The sequence below is a fragment of the Topomyia yanbarensis genome, chromosome 1 (assembly GCF_030247195.1).
Source record: "Topomyia yanbarensis strain Yona2022 chromosome 1, ASM3024719v1, whole genome shotgun sequence".
NCBI lineage: Eukaryota > Metazoa > Arthropoda > Insecta > Diptera > Culicidae > Topomyia > Topomyia yanbarensis.
In genome coordinates, this window is record NC_080670.1 from 68,353,058 (window position 1) to 68,372,274 (window position 19,217).

Genomic DNA, 19,217 nt, shown 5'->3' on the forward strand with positions numbered 1-19,217 from the left:
TACAATAAAGATACGCCGAGGGTGCTAATCGGATTGGACAATCTGCATTTGTTTGCGCCGTTAGAATCTAGAGTTGGAGGCCCTGGTGAACCGATCGCAGTGCGCTCAACCCTTGGATGGACAGTGTATGGAGTAACCCGACAAAAAATATCGCCCCGCGTTTTCGTCAGCCACCATTCAATCCAACCTGTGAGTAACGAGGAACTACACGAGATGCTAGGTACACAATACCGCTTGGAGGAGTCCTGTACGCCTGTTGTTCCCCTACTGGAATCTAACGAGGACCAGCGAGCACGAGAGGTTTTGGAGAAAACGACAATCAGAATAGGGGATCGCTTCGAAACCGGTCTGATCTGGAAAGAGGATTATACAACATTTCCCGATAGCTACCCGATGGCAATGAAACGATTGAAGGCGCTAGAACGTCGACTTGCCAAAAATCCGGAGCTACAACGGAATGTGTTCCAGCAGATCGTGGAGTATCAGCAGAAGGGGTACTGCCATAAAGCATCGAAAATAGAGCTTGGTAATGCAGATGCGAATAGGGTATGGTATTTACCATTAAATGTAGTTCTTAGTCCCAAGAAACCGGGCAAAATCCGCCTAGTTTGGGACGCAGCGGCGACTGTCGACGGAGTATCTTTGAACTCCCGCTTGCTTAAAGGCCCCGATCTATTAACCTCACTCCCTTCTGTAATTTGCAAATTCCGGGAAAGGGCCATCGCATTTGGTGGTGACGTACGCGAAATGTACCACCAACTGCGTATACGTGAAGCAGACAAATCGGCACAAAGATTCCTCTTCCGATTCGACCCCGAGAAGTCCCCCGATGTGTACGTGATGGACGTAGCTACCTTCGGGTCCACTAGCTCTCCATGCTCGGCACAATTCATTAAAAATCGCAATGCCGAGGAATATGCAATACAGTTTCCGGATGCGGCAAGAGCGATTATTGATCGACATTATGTCGACGACTATTACGATAGTCTCGACACCGAAGATGAAGCGGTGCGACGAGCTAAGGAAGTCCGTTACATTCACTCGAAAGCCGGCTTTGAAATCCGGAATTGGGCATCGAATTCAACAGATGTTCTGAGCAAGCTCGGAGAATCCAATGTCGATAAGCTGGTACATTTTAGTCAAGATAAAACCACCGATCAAGAACGAGTTTTGGGTTTAATCTGGGATACAGTCCAGGATGTTTTGTCCTTTTCGGTCCCGTTTCAGACGGATATGATGCACCAGGAAGAGCGACCAACTAAAAGGCAGGTTCTCAGTGCGGTCATGTCGCTGTTTGACCCTTTGGGCCTCTTAGCACCCTTTACAGTTTTGGGCAAGATGTTAATTCAAGACCTTTGGAGGACCGGATGCGAGTGGGACGAGCTAATCGACGATGAGTCATATACTAAATGGCGACAGTGGACGGAAATGCTACCTGAAATAGAACGAGTACGAGTTCCCAGGTCTTATTTTGGGACTGTTCACTCAGACGACTACGGGCAAATTCAATTACACGTATTTTGCGACGCTGGGGAGAATGCTTACGGTTGCGCTGGTTATCTACGGATCGTCGTCAACGAAGAAGTAAAATGCTCCTTAGTTATGGCCCGATCCAAAGTTGCTCCGCTAAAACAGTTAACGATTCCGCGACTGGAACTGCAGGCCGCAGTGCTAGCAGCACGGATGGTGAAGACACTCCAGTTAAACCATTCACTCGAGATTAATCGAGTATTCATTTGGAGCGACTCGCAAACTGTGTTGTCGTGGATTCGATCCGACCAACGTAAATATAAACAGTTCGTCGGTTTTAGGATTGGGGAGATTCTGAGCTTGTCGTGTCTTGCGGACTGGAGATGGTTACCGTCGAAATTAAACACCGCTGATTGTTTAACGAAATGGGGGCGCAAACCCTCGCTGGAATCAGGAAGTCCATGGTTCAATGGACACGATTTCATTCATAAATCACCAGATTCATGGCCACAACAAGTTCTACCGCCAGCAAATACGTTAACGGAGATGAGAGCCACGTTTTTGTTTCATCACATAGTATTGACCGAGCAGTTCATGGATGTCAGCAGAGTCTCTAAATGGAACATACTTGTGCGAACAGTGACCTGTCTGTTTAGATTCGTTTCTAATTGTAGACGTAAAGGCCGTGGACAGCCCATCGAGAGCCTAAAGCCGACAGAAGTTCAGGCAAAACGAATTGTGACGAACTTGTCTGCAGTGAGAGTTCCAATACGCCAAGCAGAATTCAAAAAAGCCGAAGAGGTGCTGTTCAAAATGGCACAGAGCGAGGCGTTCGGAGACGAAATAAAAACAATTCGCAGAAATCAGGAATCAGATCGTAGTCAATGGATTACTCTGGAGAACTCGAGTGTACTACGCGGAATGACGCTTCTTCTTGATGATTCCGGAGTCCTACGGTTGGAAGGCCGTAGTGCAAATGCGGAGTTTCTACCATTTGACCTGCGTTTCCCGATTATACTGCCGAAGGCCAACGGAGTTACAGAAAAGTTAGTCCAGTATTTTCATGAAAGGTTCGGTCATGCTTTCAGAGAGACGGTGAAGAACGAACTCAAGCAAAGATTCTTGATACCAAAGATAAGTTCCTTGATCACTAAGGTTGAAAAGCAATGTGTTTGGTGTAAAATTCATAAGAACCGTCCACACACGCCAAGAATGGCGGCACTTCCAGTACAACGATTAACTCCATTTCAACGGCCTTTCACCTATGTAGGCGTTGATTATCTGGGCCCGGTGGATGTAACCGTAGGACGACGCACAGAAAAACGGTGGGTCGTGGTCTTCACATGCCTTGTAGTGCGAGCCATTCATCTCGAGGTAGCTCACAACCTTACTGGTCAGTCTTGTGTCATGGCCATCCGACGCTTTATATGTCGCCGAGGACCAGCAGCGGAGTATTTCTCCGATAATGGAACGAATCTACGATCGGCTAGTAAAGAGATGCTACAACAGTTTCAGGAAATCAAGGACGAGTGCGCAGAAGAGTTCACAAATGCCAGAACTAAGTGGCACTTCAATCCGCCCGCCACGCCACACATGGGAGGCGTGTGGGAGCGTATGGTACGAACGGTTAAAGAGGTGATGAGTGTATTGAACGACGGCCGCAGACTCAATGACGAAATTTTATTGACTTCACTTTCCGAGGCAGAAGATATGATAAACAGCCGTCCTCTTACGTTCGCCCCACAGGAATCGTCTGTAGCAGCTCTATCCCCAAATATGTTTCTACGAGGAGTAGCACCTAACGAACCACAGGATGTTATAACGCCGACGAATGTGGGTCAGGCACTTCGGGACTCCTACAAACGTTCTCAACAACTGGCAGATAACATGTGGCGGCGCTGGATAAAGGAGTATATTCCGAGTATCAACCAAAGAAACAAATGGTTTGGAGAATCCAAGGCTTTGCAAAAGGGAGATCTAGTCTACGTTGTGGAAGGTGAACGTCGCAAGGTATGGATACGCGGGATCGTCGAAGAATTAATCGTGTCTAGCGATGGAAGAGTACGGCAGGCCATGGTAAGGACCAACGGCGGGCTATTTAGACGTGCAACCGCCAACCTAGCGGTATTGGAGATAAATGAGGGTAACACTGATCCGGTGGCTGGTTCCGAACCAGGATTACAGGTCGGGGAATTGTTGAGTTCAACCATGGTGGGCAAACCCACTGGGTCTGGCGGAATGCACAATTCTGTCATCGCACTAGAGACAGCTCAGTGACGGTCTACCTAATGTGTCATTTTATATAGGAAGAGGCAAAAGTGCAAATCACGTTCTTTCGAGCTCAGTCAATGTGCGGTAAAATATTATTCTAAATTAAAACTTATATACTAAAATATCACAGAAGTAAATCACAGATATAGGAAAATTATCACAGTTCGATTAGTTTATCACAGAAATATATTAATTTGTTTTTCATGTGAGTATACAGATTAAATTCTACAATATGTTACAAGTTAACCTAAAATAAAATGAAATTATAGGAACAGTAAGTGGAATCGGTACTAAAAGCAGCCGATTCAAATACCTGAACTTGTTACATTATCAAGGTAGAATATGAATTATTAAGACTAAATCTAAACATATATTGATGCCATAAACATATATTGATCTGTGCAGATGAGCTACCATTCACACTGCTGCGATTTATGTTGCTAGGGCTAGCACGAGGTGATTAAAGAAAAACCAAACAATGTAATACAAGAATTATATTATATTTATAAACACACACTAATAAATTAAACATTTACAGTTTCAAGCTGCTACAATCAAAAGCTGCTGTGAGAAAGGTTTTGTCTGGAAATCCGAACACATGTAGATTGAGAACTGAATTCACGAGAAAGAACGAAAATTAGCTACCAATTTGTGGCAACAAATGTTTTATTTTCATACTATTGGTATGCTGTTAGTCTATTACATCATGTTCATTATATTAATTTTTGTCAGTTTATTGAGTAGAGTGTTGTAGATAGAATTGGGAAGTGAGAACACAGAAGTGAGTTACCCGAAATTCTGTGAGTACTAGTGAGGTCTATGTAAATCGATGCATATCATTGCCATGCTTCGGTGCAAGCTCGCCTTTCATAAGCATTTAGAGGACGTAGACCTACTCTCGCATTGTCCAGGATTGCGTGGTGCAAATTTTCCCGAAACATTTTATCAACTTGCTTGCATTAATGCAATTTCTTATCACATTTTCGCAACCACGAAAACTCCCAGATCTACATTCATCTTCATGTATGTGCATTTTTTAAGAAGAAAAGTTGGATGCCCCAATTCTCCCTACAATTTGGAAAAACATTGTAACACATTCTAGAAAAATCATATCATGACCACAAATTAAAACAGGGCTCACTTCTTTCAACATTGCCCTATAATTTTGAACATACATAATATTATTAATTGTCATGTTAACCATATTTCATCATTATCATGAGCATAATAATATTGCAGCTGTTTTATTATCGTAAAAAGCGACGGAACAAGAATTCTTTTCTTTATTTCCTTTTCTGCATTTTCTGGTCTTAGTACATTGTTGTTTTAAATTAGTTCTTCGTTCCGATTGCCTTCAATATTGTTCTAGTAATTAACAAAAAAAGCTTGTACGTGTTATCGGTTGTATGTTCGACATACAAAGTCGGTTGTTTCATGTGCTTAGGTAGTACTTATTTTATACCGTTCAGAATGCACTTCAGTTAGCATGACAACGCGTGCGAATAATCCTAGTATTAGAGTCGCCATTTTAATCAATCGTTCATAAAGAACAAAACCAATACATAGTTGTCATTCCCTTTCTTATACTAATACCAATTTTTAATAACTAATTTGTGGATTACGAAATCTTCAATTACATTACCTACGTTAGCGTATCTATTTCGACAAATGTCTCGAGACTGTAAAGATAATCGCTTTTCTTTATATTGTAATATTATGTTTCGCCGGAATACAGAAACAAGCAATAATAAAATCGTTCAAGCGTTGTTCGATTCAATTAAATATAAGCAAAACTCTCGACAGTCGGCTATTCTGAGTTGAAGTTGCATCTTTTACAAACCGAGCATTGAATAATTAATTAAACAAACGATATATCAATCATAAATTCCCAGCAGCCGACTGTCCAGAGCACTAAACACATGATAACACTTCTGAGAGTTGTATAGATCGTTTATTTATCAATATGAATCCACATTTGTGTAACTCTTCACCCCATCCTACTAATAAAAACTCATTACCGTGTCAAACGTGGAAATGTAGAAATACGCTGTCTTCATAACAACATTTCGTATACAAATACGTTTTTCCTTCCCCGATAACGTTGTCGGTGTCGTTATTGGCATTTCAAAGTATAGAACTCACGCTAATCTTAGGCCCCATTCGTCGATTCCCTGTACGACTTCGCTTGTTTTGGTCATATACTAACAACTACGAATTGCACGATCATTACGCTCATGCTCAAGCTGAAATATGTAGTCATTTATTTGAGCACTGAAAAAAAAAGATTTTGGGGATTGTAAGAAAATCCAAAGTAAACTTATTTAGGCTGGAACTACAATTAGTTAATTTTCTAGCGAGCGTCTCCTTATTGGAATGAATATAGAAGCAAGAACTCTGAATTGCGTGAGAACATTCAGAACTAAACACCTGATGTATATGTGTGTTCCTGTCTACGTGCAATGTTTCTACGTTGTATGAAACAAAGGAACAATATCTTTTAATCCTTAATCCTATTTGTTAAAGGCAAAATAATCCTAGTTTAAGTTGATGAGAGCACAGCTAAAAAATATTTAACGACATTGGTCATCGACATATGCACATTCATAGGTATGCCTTTTTCCGGCAGAATAATGTGAGTTTTTCCAATACTTAAATCAAAATATGTTCATTGTACTATTTAAGGAGAGGTTCTTTTAGATTTGGTCAAAACATACATACATCGAAGTTTGGGATTTTTTGTGGGATAATGAAATGGCATAGGCACATCCTGTTTCGATTGTCAAGTGTGTTTATTGAATACGTTTATATTTCTATCATGCCGAAATCTAGGTGGATTTTTGACCAAACCTCCTCTTAATTGGTGATAAAGAAAGTGAGGGACTGGTCTTATAAGTAAGCCGTTATATGCTCAAAGCCAATACATAGTTTAAGTAGAATGGATGTTCTAGCCCTCAACTGTACTGATATCTAACACACCGTCAAAAAGTGAGATCATCTTCATACGTTACTCTAGTGAGACTTCACAGAACACAAGAGAGTACTTTATATGGGCGGTGTTAAGTAAGACTGGACTAAATGACGTATTGATTTCGAGTTTAAAGTTTGATTGGCAGCATTCTTTAGGTAATAATTTGTCATAATTCTTTTTAGTTATAACATGCTCCAAATTTGACAAACGTCGATTGCAACTCAAGCAATTCTTTACCCAGTGCTATCATTACCTCACTTTTTGAGGTTTTGTGACTTAGTTCAGTCTGACTTAACATCTTCACGCCCATGTTGTTTGTGGACAACAACGTTTCTAAACATTACTTTTGATTGAGACAAGATTTGCGCACAAAAACAAGTAAGTGTGACTATTGCCTTTCATTTGAGTATTAACAGTTACACGGATCAGCTCTAGAACTGAAGTTATTGTACTTATTCTGATTGGATTCCGATCGAGCAGTGCTGCCAGGGACAGTTCACGCTGACGACAGAATATAAGTGTTGCAATATTATTGAAAACTTATTAAACTTATCAATTTAAGCTGCCTTTGGCTCGGTTTTCCACGCAATTGGACTATTGGAAATATTCTAGAATTGTATTGAGCATTGGAAGGTAAAAATTGAGCAGCTTCTACCACTGCGAGGAAAGCACTTATCTTTTTGCAAAAAAGCTTTTCGTGTTTCTTCACTCCACCGTTTTAAGGGAAAATAGTTTTGAAACCCTACATGCACTAGAAAAAAGTAAGGCATGAAAGGGTTAACACCGACATATGCGGTATCAGGAGCGCCATACCTAATAGTTATTATAATAGACAATAAAGCAAATTTTTGAACGACATAATCTTTGAATGATCCCGAATTCTTCTTGTGTATGACATTCTTTTAATCCTGATAATCGTCACACACGACTTACATCGGTGAAGTCTTTCCACGGATGTTCTCGCGTTTCTTTTCCTCTGTTTACCATTTCGTGTACTGTCGTGGCATAATCCGTGTAATCCGCGTCAAAAGACGATTGTAGTAAGGAGATCGGTTGACAAACTTAAGGTAGACACAATTTTATCCAATAAACGAAATCTTACTCATATTGCAGTTTGAGACTACTAATGCTTGAAGTTTTGAGACTACTAATGTTTGAATAATATTGTCTATCTCACTACGGCATATTTAGGGGATTAATTGCTATAGGGGGCACAAATAAGCTGCTTTTTGCGATTTTAATAAAGTAAAGAAACGATCTAACTTTGTTAAAATTTCACGCGCACCACACTTTCAAAAGTTGAATTTTGAAGAAATATTAAAATCTAACTTGTGCCCTTGTACGCAAATTGGGTAATCCATTTTTTCCTTTGGATGAAAAGGTTGTATAGTGTTTGGTTTTCATGCCAACAGACAGTTCGTTTCCCTATACTCATCAGCGACCCAGAGCTTCTGTGCTTGGCTTACCGAGACATCACTCGGAACCAGTCAGTTGCTTTAGGCGTTAACACACATTGTGTGAACTGTTTGGATTTAGTGTCTAACTAGCGCCAATTTGTTTATAAAGTCATGGGTGCGTTTCGACTTCGCCTCATCAGAAACCGACACTAACTTATGGTCGGTATAGATTAGGGCCGGCTTGACGCTAAATTTCTAAAACGAAAACTCACTTTGTGTTTCAAACGAAAGACTGGTCAAACGTGATGTCCCATCCGAGCAGAAGTTCTGTTTTACCGATAAGACACAGTGAAGCCGAAACTTATCATGGCTTAGCAGGACTATACGAATTTGTCTTCTTCGGTGGAAATATAGCATTGTGCCAATTTGTTGTTTGTTTAGTTATATCATCTAACTGGTAGTAAGTTGGTGTAGCGACTGGAAAATTTTCAAGAACGATATTTTGAATGCTTTGATGTGTTTTTGCTGCCTGTATGCACAACAACTTACCCGTATTGACATTCATATAGCATTGCGACTGCAAATTACGCGAAGACTTCTACCCGTAGCAGAGGTACTAGTATCATCACAGAAAAGTGACCGCCAAATAGATTCGGAAGATCAGAGGTAAAAATATTATATAGCATTGGAGCGATGCTTTACTCCTGAGGGATGCCTGCTCTAGCGAGTAGCATATCAGATTTACAATTCTAATAATTTACATGTAATGTATTTATGGTTTTTCTCTCGAATAGGATATGTATGTGACGTGTTAAAGCCACCGCCATTGTAAGGACTACACCAATGTCTGAAATTGTTTTCAACAGCACGGTCAAAATGTTGCCAGCGAACGACCTTCAATGTATCTCTGTTAGAAGGAATCCATAAACAGACGTTCTTATTCGCACTCAACAGGGACAGTCCCAGCATTAAAATTTCGCCATTGGAATAGCACAATTAGCAATACACGATAAAGCACTGCTTGATAGTTTGTAAAAGAAGACTTACCGTGCAGTGACAGATAAGACTAAAAACACCAACAAAGTAATCCCAGAAGAAGTAGGTAACCTATGCCTACTATGTGGCCGTTTTTATCTTCTGACTAGGGACAAGAGTTCCACGTGCCCTAATCCATGATAGAGTACGAATGATGCTTTAGGTAATGCATATATTGCATACTCCCGATTTGATCTGCCCCCGATTTTATCTAAGTATGAATGTATGCTGGAAAAAGCCTAATAAAAATCGACATCTCTGTAACTTTTGATTCTCCCAATGAATTATTTTAAAATTTTGAAATGTTTGAATAAGGATAAGGATATGTATTTCGCATAACGAATGTCCAATTGATGTGCATTTGTTTTGGTTAACAACGGTTTTAAGAGCACCGTGAAGATCTTTGCTACGGTTGCTCATAAAGGCCATTTTCGTGAGGCAGTATCAGAGGTTAATGACTGCGTAGTAAGTTCTCGAGACTTAAGAGTTCTACAATAATTATTGTGAGTAATTTCTAATCTTGGAAAGAAATGAATTGCGTAGAAACAATATATGGTTTAAACACGTAGCACACGTCCATGATTTCAGTCGTCACAATAAAATCAGCACCCCGCTGGTAGGGCATTACACGCGCTGAGAAAATTACATTTCTCTTAGCTGCCTTCTGTGAACTGCTCTTACCGAATTCTCATTCCGTTGTCATAGATGCATGTCATGTATGTCATTCACAAATTCCCCACCCAAAAATCGATGGAAATACGGTTTTCTCTCCTCTCTATCCTAAATATAGACATAATTTATGACATCCTAGGTTGCATATACACATGATAGTTATGTTCAGTTCACATATAATGAGTTGAGCGTATATTTTTACTGACAGCTATAGCATAAAAATAAAACTATTGAGATGATTTGTACGTGACCTTGTCCTAAGCCAAGTGCATTGAAAACCAAAGGGATCGGAATTATTTCAAATACCTTTTCTTTTGAATACCATACGTGATTTGAATAATGCCCATTCTTTTAACTATTCGACATGACAAATCCAACTTGATCTACTGGTTAGTAAATCTGTAGGCTGAAAAATCTGATCAAATAAAACAATGAATGTTACTAGAAATTTTACGTTTCGTGATTTGACATTTGACATTAACAAAATGCAAAAATAATACGCGTGAACTTGGAATAAGCTATAGCATAATAATGTGGCACTGAGTAGTTTTTTTTCGTCATGAAAATATTACCTAGTTACTGCTGCGTAGCTATTTCCTTCTCCAATCTTTTGGTCTCTCATGGTTTAAGCCAACAATCCAGATGCAGTAATCCGTAGATTGATTACAGCACAAAGGAATTAGCACTTGCTGCTGATATGGCAACAAGATTGACATCTGAACGGCTTCGTTGCTATGGGTTGTGGATAAAACATGCACACCGTTTAGTGGTTGTTATTATTATTCTGAGTGTATTCCGCCTATCCTCTGCTTTACGTAGACTTAATCTTCAATATGCAAGTCTGGGTGCATATATCATAGCTACACATATAATAGAAGTTTTTTTTACTAGTCTGTAGGGCGGTGAACCCATTTTTATCCTAATGCTATTATCACCCTATTCAGTTGAAGCCGGACGTTAGAGCAGTATCGATTGCACATCTACTAATTAACGCAATAGTGCAACATTCCCCCTGGTAGGATGATCGTAGCCTCATCACCCTACATCTATAGGTTTATGCTCCAACCTAGTCTTTGTTTTATTTCCGTCGAACATCCGTCTCTTCGGCGGAGCGTTTCAAATGTCTGACTGCTACCGGCTCGCCTTGAGAGGTACCTGCGTGTTAAACATGTGAATCATTCCACGAAGTTTGTTTTGATTTAGTTAGATTTTGTTAAACATAGCCTCGATCTGGGTGGATGTTATAGACTTGCATACCATATAAATTATGACTGTGAATAGATTGGTATAGACTATGAAGAAGTTTTTGTGCGTAGTTACAAGATTCACCACTGTTGATAGCCAATTTTCTGACTTGTCTATGTTAAGGTTATCAGACTTATTGCAAACACACTGATTATTCGCGTGATGAGTCCAACGTCGCAATAATCAAGCAGCAGGATTCTGTTTTAAGACAACCGATTTGTTTATTTCGTATGTATGACTTCTAAGTCTAAAAGAATGTTGACTAGCTCTGTCAAGGTGTCCGAATGTACGCAACAAACGTACCTACTTAAACAAGTTCACGTATGTGCTTGCCTGTATTATAACTGCGTTGTCGAATTCCTTGGCTTTTTATCTTTTATGCATCTTCAGATAATTTTTTTTTATTTAAGCTTAAACCCATAACAAAATCTTACTACGCGAATATTTCAAACTAATTTTATTAAATTTGTTGCATTATATACTCGTTAATTTTGCAATTGATATATGATATCACGTATACGGTAAGAGGGTTACTATTTTGGAGCACGCTAGCCAAAAAAGATAGGTGGGTAATGTCAGGAACATAACTGGTGTGAATTAGGATGTGCTTTAGGTTATTAGTTTGAAAACAGCAAATTTTTACAGTGTTCTGTAAGATTATAAAAATCAGGTACATTTAAATAAACGTCGTTGAGTGAAGTTTTCATTTAACCACTACAAAAATCATAATTCTGGTAGGGTCTAAAAAAGACAATGCAAAGTGGCCTTAGTTAGTTTTCCAAGCCAAACCAACTTCATATCGGCATTACAGAGTAAATTTGCTTCGTAATGGCCGATTCATTTGAGGATCTAGCTAGACCATATCAGCTCGGGAAAGTGCTACTATTACTGATTTTTTTCGCGTTGAAGCTTCGTCAAAAGATAGCTCGCTCGTCACTTTGGTTTCAACAGTTCGAAGAGTGTCAAAGTATTTTTTTCATTATAAATCTTCAAGAACAGGGTAAGATGCAAGATTTGATGGTTTGAGGTGCATAATATGCATTCTTAAAGACTTGGCAGACGTTTGAATCATTCCCTTTTTTGTATAGTATCAATCAATTGAAGTAACAACTAGCTTCCTACGCGATTCTGTCAATGAGCTCTCGAGGAACCCAAAAATACCTGGTTCAGCTTCCCGGTTTTTATTATATTATATATTATATTAGGTATATATTATGTTAATTCGCTAGGATATATATGAAGTCCGACTTTCTAAGGACGGATCTGAAGCTAACATGTCCTGATAAGTAACAGATATGGTAATCACAAGTGTGATAAGAAAATATTTTAGAAACATTTGAAATTTAAAATCACTTATTTGCTTCTGTTATAAATTTACTGTCCAGAACACAGCGTTAGTACCTTTATAATTGCTAAAGCGTTCACTTTATGACCGGAGCGTTATCAAGTTTGCGAGATCGTGGGCGTATGTGTGCATGGATGATCGCGAAAGCCTCAAACGTTTGTATGTCAACTTCACGTGCGTAAATTCAATTTTGTAACCGTGTGGCCATTCTAGTATTCGAGTGTATTTTTGAATGATCGCACAAACCGTGAGTATGATACTTAATTTGCAGTGTGCGATTTAGAATCTATAAGATTGAATCTAGTGCATAAAAGCGTTATTTTTGTATTGGTCCTACTAAATGTATGAACCTGGGTTGCTAGGACTGGAGGTAGAGACTTTCGGACGTGACCGATTAATGATCGCACGAACACGAGTGTTTGTAAGTTCACGTTTGAAACCGCGTTAGTACATTTGTAAGCGCTCAAACGTTTACTTTATCACCCGGTGGTGTCAATTTTGCGTGATCGCAGGCGTAGGTGTGCGTGGATGATCGCGAAGGGCTCCAGTATTTGTATGTTAACGTGTTTGTCATGTGTGCTACCGTGTATGTGATTGCTGATTGCCAGCGATTATGTTTTCATCTGTACATAAAATTCGGCCCATGGCAATGCAATTTTTTATGTGGAACTCGTCATTACCAGTTTTTAGTCGTTGCCAGACTATTTCCTGCAATTCTGGGAGCTCTTCTTGAAACAGCTTTCTTTCATGTGATTGATGTTTCTGTTTGTTGTGATGAGATAAAAACGTATAATGATTTGTTCCACAAATCCTGCGATGGCGTCCATGATCTGAAAACCTAGTTAGAGATTTTTCGGCGCAATGAAATAAAAGGCATTGCGTTTCAAACAGATTCTTTCGATGAGGTAAAATTTAACACCATTAGGAGGCGATTATTGAATTGTTGCGGTTATAATAGATGCACAGAATATTACATTTATTTTCATTTATGCTGTAAAAAGACATTTCATAGATGTTTATGAAACACTACACTGATACGTTATTCGGAGAACTTCATTTAAAAGTATAATATAGCTTCATTTAAAAGTTGTTCTAAAACTAGTGCGGACCAGACTCATTACCCTATTACACGGTGCTACAAAGAATAAAAGCAGAATGATCTATTCCAGGGATCTAGTATGAGCTGTAGATCAATTCAAATACAACACACAAATACATTTGAACAGTTTAATATACCCTCAAAGTCTAGATTCTTTTTTTAGAGTTGTCCTAGTGGAGCTGTAGAGCTAGGTACTCGCAAACGCTCCCCGTCAGAATCACACCCTACAATTGTAGACGAGACAAGGCAATGGCGCCCGCTAAAACACTGCTTTAGACCAATTGCAGCGGGCCGTGATTCTGGATGTGATATTCATTGTACGGTTCAGGTATGTGCGGACGTAAGGACTTCGCGATCGTGTGTATCATGGGTGTATTGGGTGATCGCGCGCGGACCGTGAATCTAATACTTTATTTTTGGTGTGCGGCTCAGATGCTAGAAGAAAGTGAGATCTTCCATATCACTAGAGTGCCGGTCATGTCGCCATGGAACGTGTTGTCTAGTAGATATGAGCTTTATTTTTTGATTAGTCATACTGAATTTATGGACCTAAGTTATTAGGACAGAGGGTAATGGTTTCCAGACGTGACCGATTGATGATCGCGCGAAAACGGACGTTTGTAGGTCGCGTTTGAAACTTCGTAAGTGCTAAAACATTCACTGTATTACCAGGGTGTTGCACGATCGCGGGCGTAGATGTGCGTTGTTAATCGCGAAGAGCTTAAGCGATCGTATGTTAACGTGTTTGTCACGTGTGCTCGCGTGCATTTGACTGCGCGTGTACAAAACTGGATTTTGTAACCCATTCATGTATTCGCGTGCGTCCTTAGATGGTCACGCGGACCTTCATTCTGATAGTTAGTTTTCGGTGTACAATTCACATTCTGACAGGCAGCGAGTTACCCCATATCACTAGAGTACCAGGTCATGTCGCCATGGAACGGGTTGTCCAGTGGATATGAGAACCAAATTTCATTAGAAAATACCTAATGGAAAAAATACCGCAATTTAAAATTTCGAACACTTTTTATTACTAGTTTATTTATTTTCGTCAAGCATATGTAGACTAGAGTTGTGCGCCGATGCATTTTTAATCGGCGGCGGCCTAAGCGACGTATTTGGCCGGCGGCGGCGGCGTCGCACAGTTGGACCCTATCGGCGGCGGCGCGCCGGCGTGTGTCGGCGTGACGAATATTGACGCCTATGTAACTAAAAAAAATCTTGGCAGTACAATTCCTTTTCCAAATTTTCGGTTTCTCTTGTAACAAACTTCGCAGCACATACAGACGTTACAGCTTGAAGAAAATTCTAACGACTGTATTTCAATGACCCATAATAATTATTTATTGTTCTATATTTGGAAAATTAAGCAACGGTAAAACAGTTTTAACATACGTTAGGCATAATGGACGTTAGGCATAATGGATGATTGGCGTAGTGGACGTAAGGCATAAATTATCACTTCAATAAAATAAATTTTGGCGATGATGGCCTAGAATGATAAGAGCGTAAGTGTTCAAATAAAAGAAGCAGACCGAATGTGTGGTATGCGGAAATTTAGCTTGCGTTAATACGTATAACCTATAAATTACAAATGACTAAAATAGAAATTTTCTTTAGACTGTTATGAACACTGAAGAAAACTACAAGTAATAGTTGAAATACTAATATCTGATTGTTGGTGAAAAGCAATTGTTTTTCATTATTATTAATATAGTGGAATTAAACGGAAGACATCTGTCTTAAGAAGATTAATTGTGACGAACTGTCTCACTTTTTCAAATAAAATTTACAGAAAACTCTCTAAAAAGCACGAACTTAGCTCATTTCATCACCCCAACTTTGTATATAACACCTTAAGGTATGAATAACGTACATCAACTTAGATTAGCTCTTACATACATGTATGGTGCATACATACATGTCCAAGTAGATAATATGTGCTCTTGAAGAACAGTTCATGAAAGAAAGAATGATGCATTTTATTATTTATTCAACGAATATAAGAATGTTGCTGCTTCAAGATTATATATATTATCAAGTTCAATGATTATATTATATTATCAAGTTCAATGATTATATTCTTGAGACCATCAAAATAAAATTACGGAAATTGTCTGATATGAGAGAGAGTTTATTTGTGTACTGTGACGAGGTGTCGACACGAAAAAGGTATCGTCACAAACGTAAAATCTGTAGCCTGAGGCTGATTCTGTACATTACAATGAAAGTTTCCATAAGCTCCAAAACCTAATGTTTGTTCATTATTTGGCTTTTTTGAATATTTGGATGCAACTGTATTGGTTATACATATAATAGGCTTGAAATGTGCGTGTACCAAACTGTTGACTTAAATCAAGGGATGCTTTCTTCATCTCGTCCGCGAAAAAAAAAGAAAAAAAAAACCCTAAAGTTGCAAGGGACAAATATGTCGCATGGTATTTTTCATTTTGAAGTCTCTCGTTAAACCCGAAAAACAAGTGTTGGATTGATATCTCTATAATAACGAAGGCCTTGCGATTATTTTTATATTTTTGTGAATTATGCCTATCGTCCATTATGCCTAACATACATTATGCCAACGGTCTATTATGCCTAACGTATATTATGCCAATCGTCCATTATGCCTAACATCCATTATGCCTAATGTACTTATGCCTGACGTATGTACGCCTAACGTATTTATGCCTAACGTATTTATGCCAAACGTCACACGCCCCAGAAATCTTACCCTCTGCATCCCCACATCAGTACACCAGCATCGCGAAAAGTCAAGATCACTCTGCCCAACTCTTTCAAAATAGGTCACAAGTCAATCAATGATAAATAAACCTCGTATTGAAAATAATTTTTGTGTTTCCACAAAACTTGTTCACGCAAAAAAAGATGGCGTTATACTCAAATATTTAGTAGGTGGTTGTGTCTGAATATGTTTCATATTTTTATGATTCTAGTTCATAACTTGATGATACATTGATTTGTATTAACTTTATTGACTGAAAAAGTCAAGAATTGAGCGATGTGCAACGATTTTCGTAAAATCTCGTCGTGTTATTTTAGTCTTGAGCTTACCGTCGGATTTTTTACACAAAGTCACGTGTCTTATAGTTTTCTTAATTATTTCACGGACATGAATTGTGGCTAAGTTATGTATTTTTGGTGCTCAGTGCAGTTTCATTTAATTCCGAACATTACACTGAATCTTAACAAAAGAATAACAAATTTACAGGTCCTAGTAGTTTTCTTGTATCTAATGCTCGCGCCTGAGACTGGTTGCTAGCAGTTGTACACAATAGCTAAATTTCAAAACCAAAGAGCAGAGCGAATAATCCATGAGTAATAGTCTTCGTTCCTTGTAATTGTTTGCGTAAGTATATTAAGGTTGTGTGGAAAACTAATTACTTCATGAACTATATCATGAACAGTTTCACGAGCTCGACTGTCATGAATCGGTTAAAAAATCGATGAATAATAAACTACGTTTCAGTGAAATTGATTACGTCCAAAGATTAAGATCAGGCACATAATCGTAAATTTCATTAACTATATCTCGAAAGTGGAAGTGTTTTTTTTAATTTGTGGACCATTCCACGCGCACGAATGGTCAATTGTAACATATATGCTCGCAACTATAACCAGTTGACGAAGCAAGAATGGATCCATGAATTATATTCCGAGTGTCGTGTAATGATTTTCGAGAAAATAATTTGTTAATTTTGTGATCTAATTCACAACCACTAATACCAAATAAAGATCAATATGTGATAAATCATTAATCAGTTAATGTCGTATATTCGGACCATAGACAATGTTCCTAGATTTGGGGATAAAATTATGAGTCAACGATTTTCGAATTCGCGAAAGTTTTCTGAACATAGAAAGGTCGATTATTGCACAATTTTCATTATAATGACGCACCATTCTATTGATGGGGCTATTTTTAGCATAGTTTGTCCTAAAAGATTGTTCTTGGAATAAATTACGAGTTCTTAGTTGACGAATAGGTACATAAAATTTGATTTGCGAGAGTAATGATGCGGATTGTACACGTTGAGAAATAATGTCGTTGATAAAGCAAAGAATGGTAAATTCGCTGCGTTCTTTGAGTGTTTGTGTGTTAATGAGCGTACAACGTGCTTTATACGATGGAAGAGGAAATGTCGTTCAGTTTGGTTTACGAAGTGCGTACAAAAGAAATTGTTTTTGGACTGATTCGATGCGTTCTTTGTACAGGACAGTGTATGGGTCCCATACTACGCTGCAATATTCCAAAATTGGCATGACATGTGTATTGTATATTGATTTATTGTGTAGGGGTTTTCAAAATTATAGCTGAAGCATTTAATAAAGCCCAGCATACTACTTGCTTTATTTATTATTGTATTGTAGTGTTCCACAAATGTGAACTTGGAGTCTAAGATTACGCCTAAGTCACGAACAATTTTGCATTTTTCTACTACTTTGTTTCCTAAGTGTATTTCTATTGGAATATTTGAAGTTTTTCTGCTGAATGTTATTGTGTTACATTTCTTTACGTTAAGTTGGGGTAGACTTTTGCTACACCATGTGTGAAATAGGTTGATTTCGTTTTGGAATACTTCAGCGTCTTTGACATTTCTTATTTCCACGAAAAGTTTCATGTCGTCTGCATATATACGCACTTTTAGATATTTGAGTGTAAAGGTAATGTCATTTACGTACAAAATAAAAAGAAGAGGACTTAAGTGGGAACCCTGGGGTACGCCAGAGGTGGCACGAAATGGTTCAGAAAGTATATTCTGAAAGCGAACTGTTTGTTCGCGTTTCGTTAAATATGATTCGAGCCATTTCAAGAGTTTATTTTCCATGTCATATTTTTGAAGAGTAATAAAGGTATGTCAATACGGTCGAATGCTTTACTAAAGTCTGTGTAGAGAGTTTCCACATGGTTGCCATTGTCCATTGCATGTATAGTGAATGTTACAAATTCTAAAAGGTTTGATGTTGTTAAGCAGCCTTTATAAAAGCCATGCTGTTTGCTTATTATTTGATTTTGATTTGCTGGTATATTTTGTCATTTACTAGTTTTTCAAATAATTTTGGAATGCAAGAGATTATGGCAATCCCTCGTTGGTTTCGAATGTCTGATTTAGAGCCTGATTTAAAAATTGGCACTAAAAGGATGATTTCCATATTTCTGGGAATGTTGCATTTTTCAGTTACATGTTGAAAATACGGTGTAATGGTAGATTAAGTTCTTCTGCTAGATTTTTTAAAAATATTGGGGCAATTCCGTCAGGTCCAGGTCCTTTTGATGCGTCTAGGTTTTTTAGTGCAGTGGTAATTTCTTGTTCAGATAGTTCGTGGACGAAAATGTCATTTGAAAATTCAGGTATAAATTAAAAGTAGTCGCGGTCTGTATCGGAATGTGAAGTATACACTTCTTGAAAGAATTTTCCAAATAAATTGCAAATTTCTGTACTGTTATTTCCTACATGTCCGTCAAAATGTATTTGGGATGGAAAGTTGCTACTTTTCAACATCGTTTTCACGTAATTGAAGAATTTTTTTGGACAAGTCTTGATTTCATTCTCGATTTTATGATTATATTCTGGCTATGTCGAGTTGGGAACAAATTTCCAAATAATTTTGTCGATTTTCTATGCTATTTTCTTTCTTGCAAATTTTATGTGCCTTTTGTTTTCTATTTTTTAGGTTTTTCAGATGTTTGTTGAA

The 19,217-nt window shown here is 38.4% G+C and overlaps 2 protein-coding genes across 4 annotated transcripts in view; one reads left to right on the plus strand and one right to left on the minus strand.

The window, feature by feature from the left end:
- Positions 1-19,217, minus strand: part of LOC131677856 (phosphofurin acidic cluster sorting protein 2) — a 95,132-nt gene that overhangs the window by 70,557 nt on the left and 5,358 nt on the right. The window lies entirely within an intron of this gene.
- On the plus strand, positions 2,785-4,076 carry LOC131677862 (uncharacterized). Its single transcript, XM_058957937.1, has 2 exons — positions 2,785-3,946; positions 4,011-4,076. The coding sequence occupies exon 1, from the start codon at positions 2,878-2,880 to the stop codon at positions 3,745-3,747; it is 870 nt and encodes a 289-aa protein (XP_058813920.1). The 5' UTR covers positions 2,785-2,877; the 3' UTR covers positions 3,748-3,946; positions 4,011-4,076.

Bases quoted from the DNA above. Each gene is read 5' to 3' on its own strand.
- LOC131677862 (XM_058957937.1), top strand. From the start codon at position 2,878: ATGGCCATCCGACGCTTTATATGTCGCCGAGGACCAGCAGCGGAGTAT.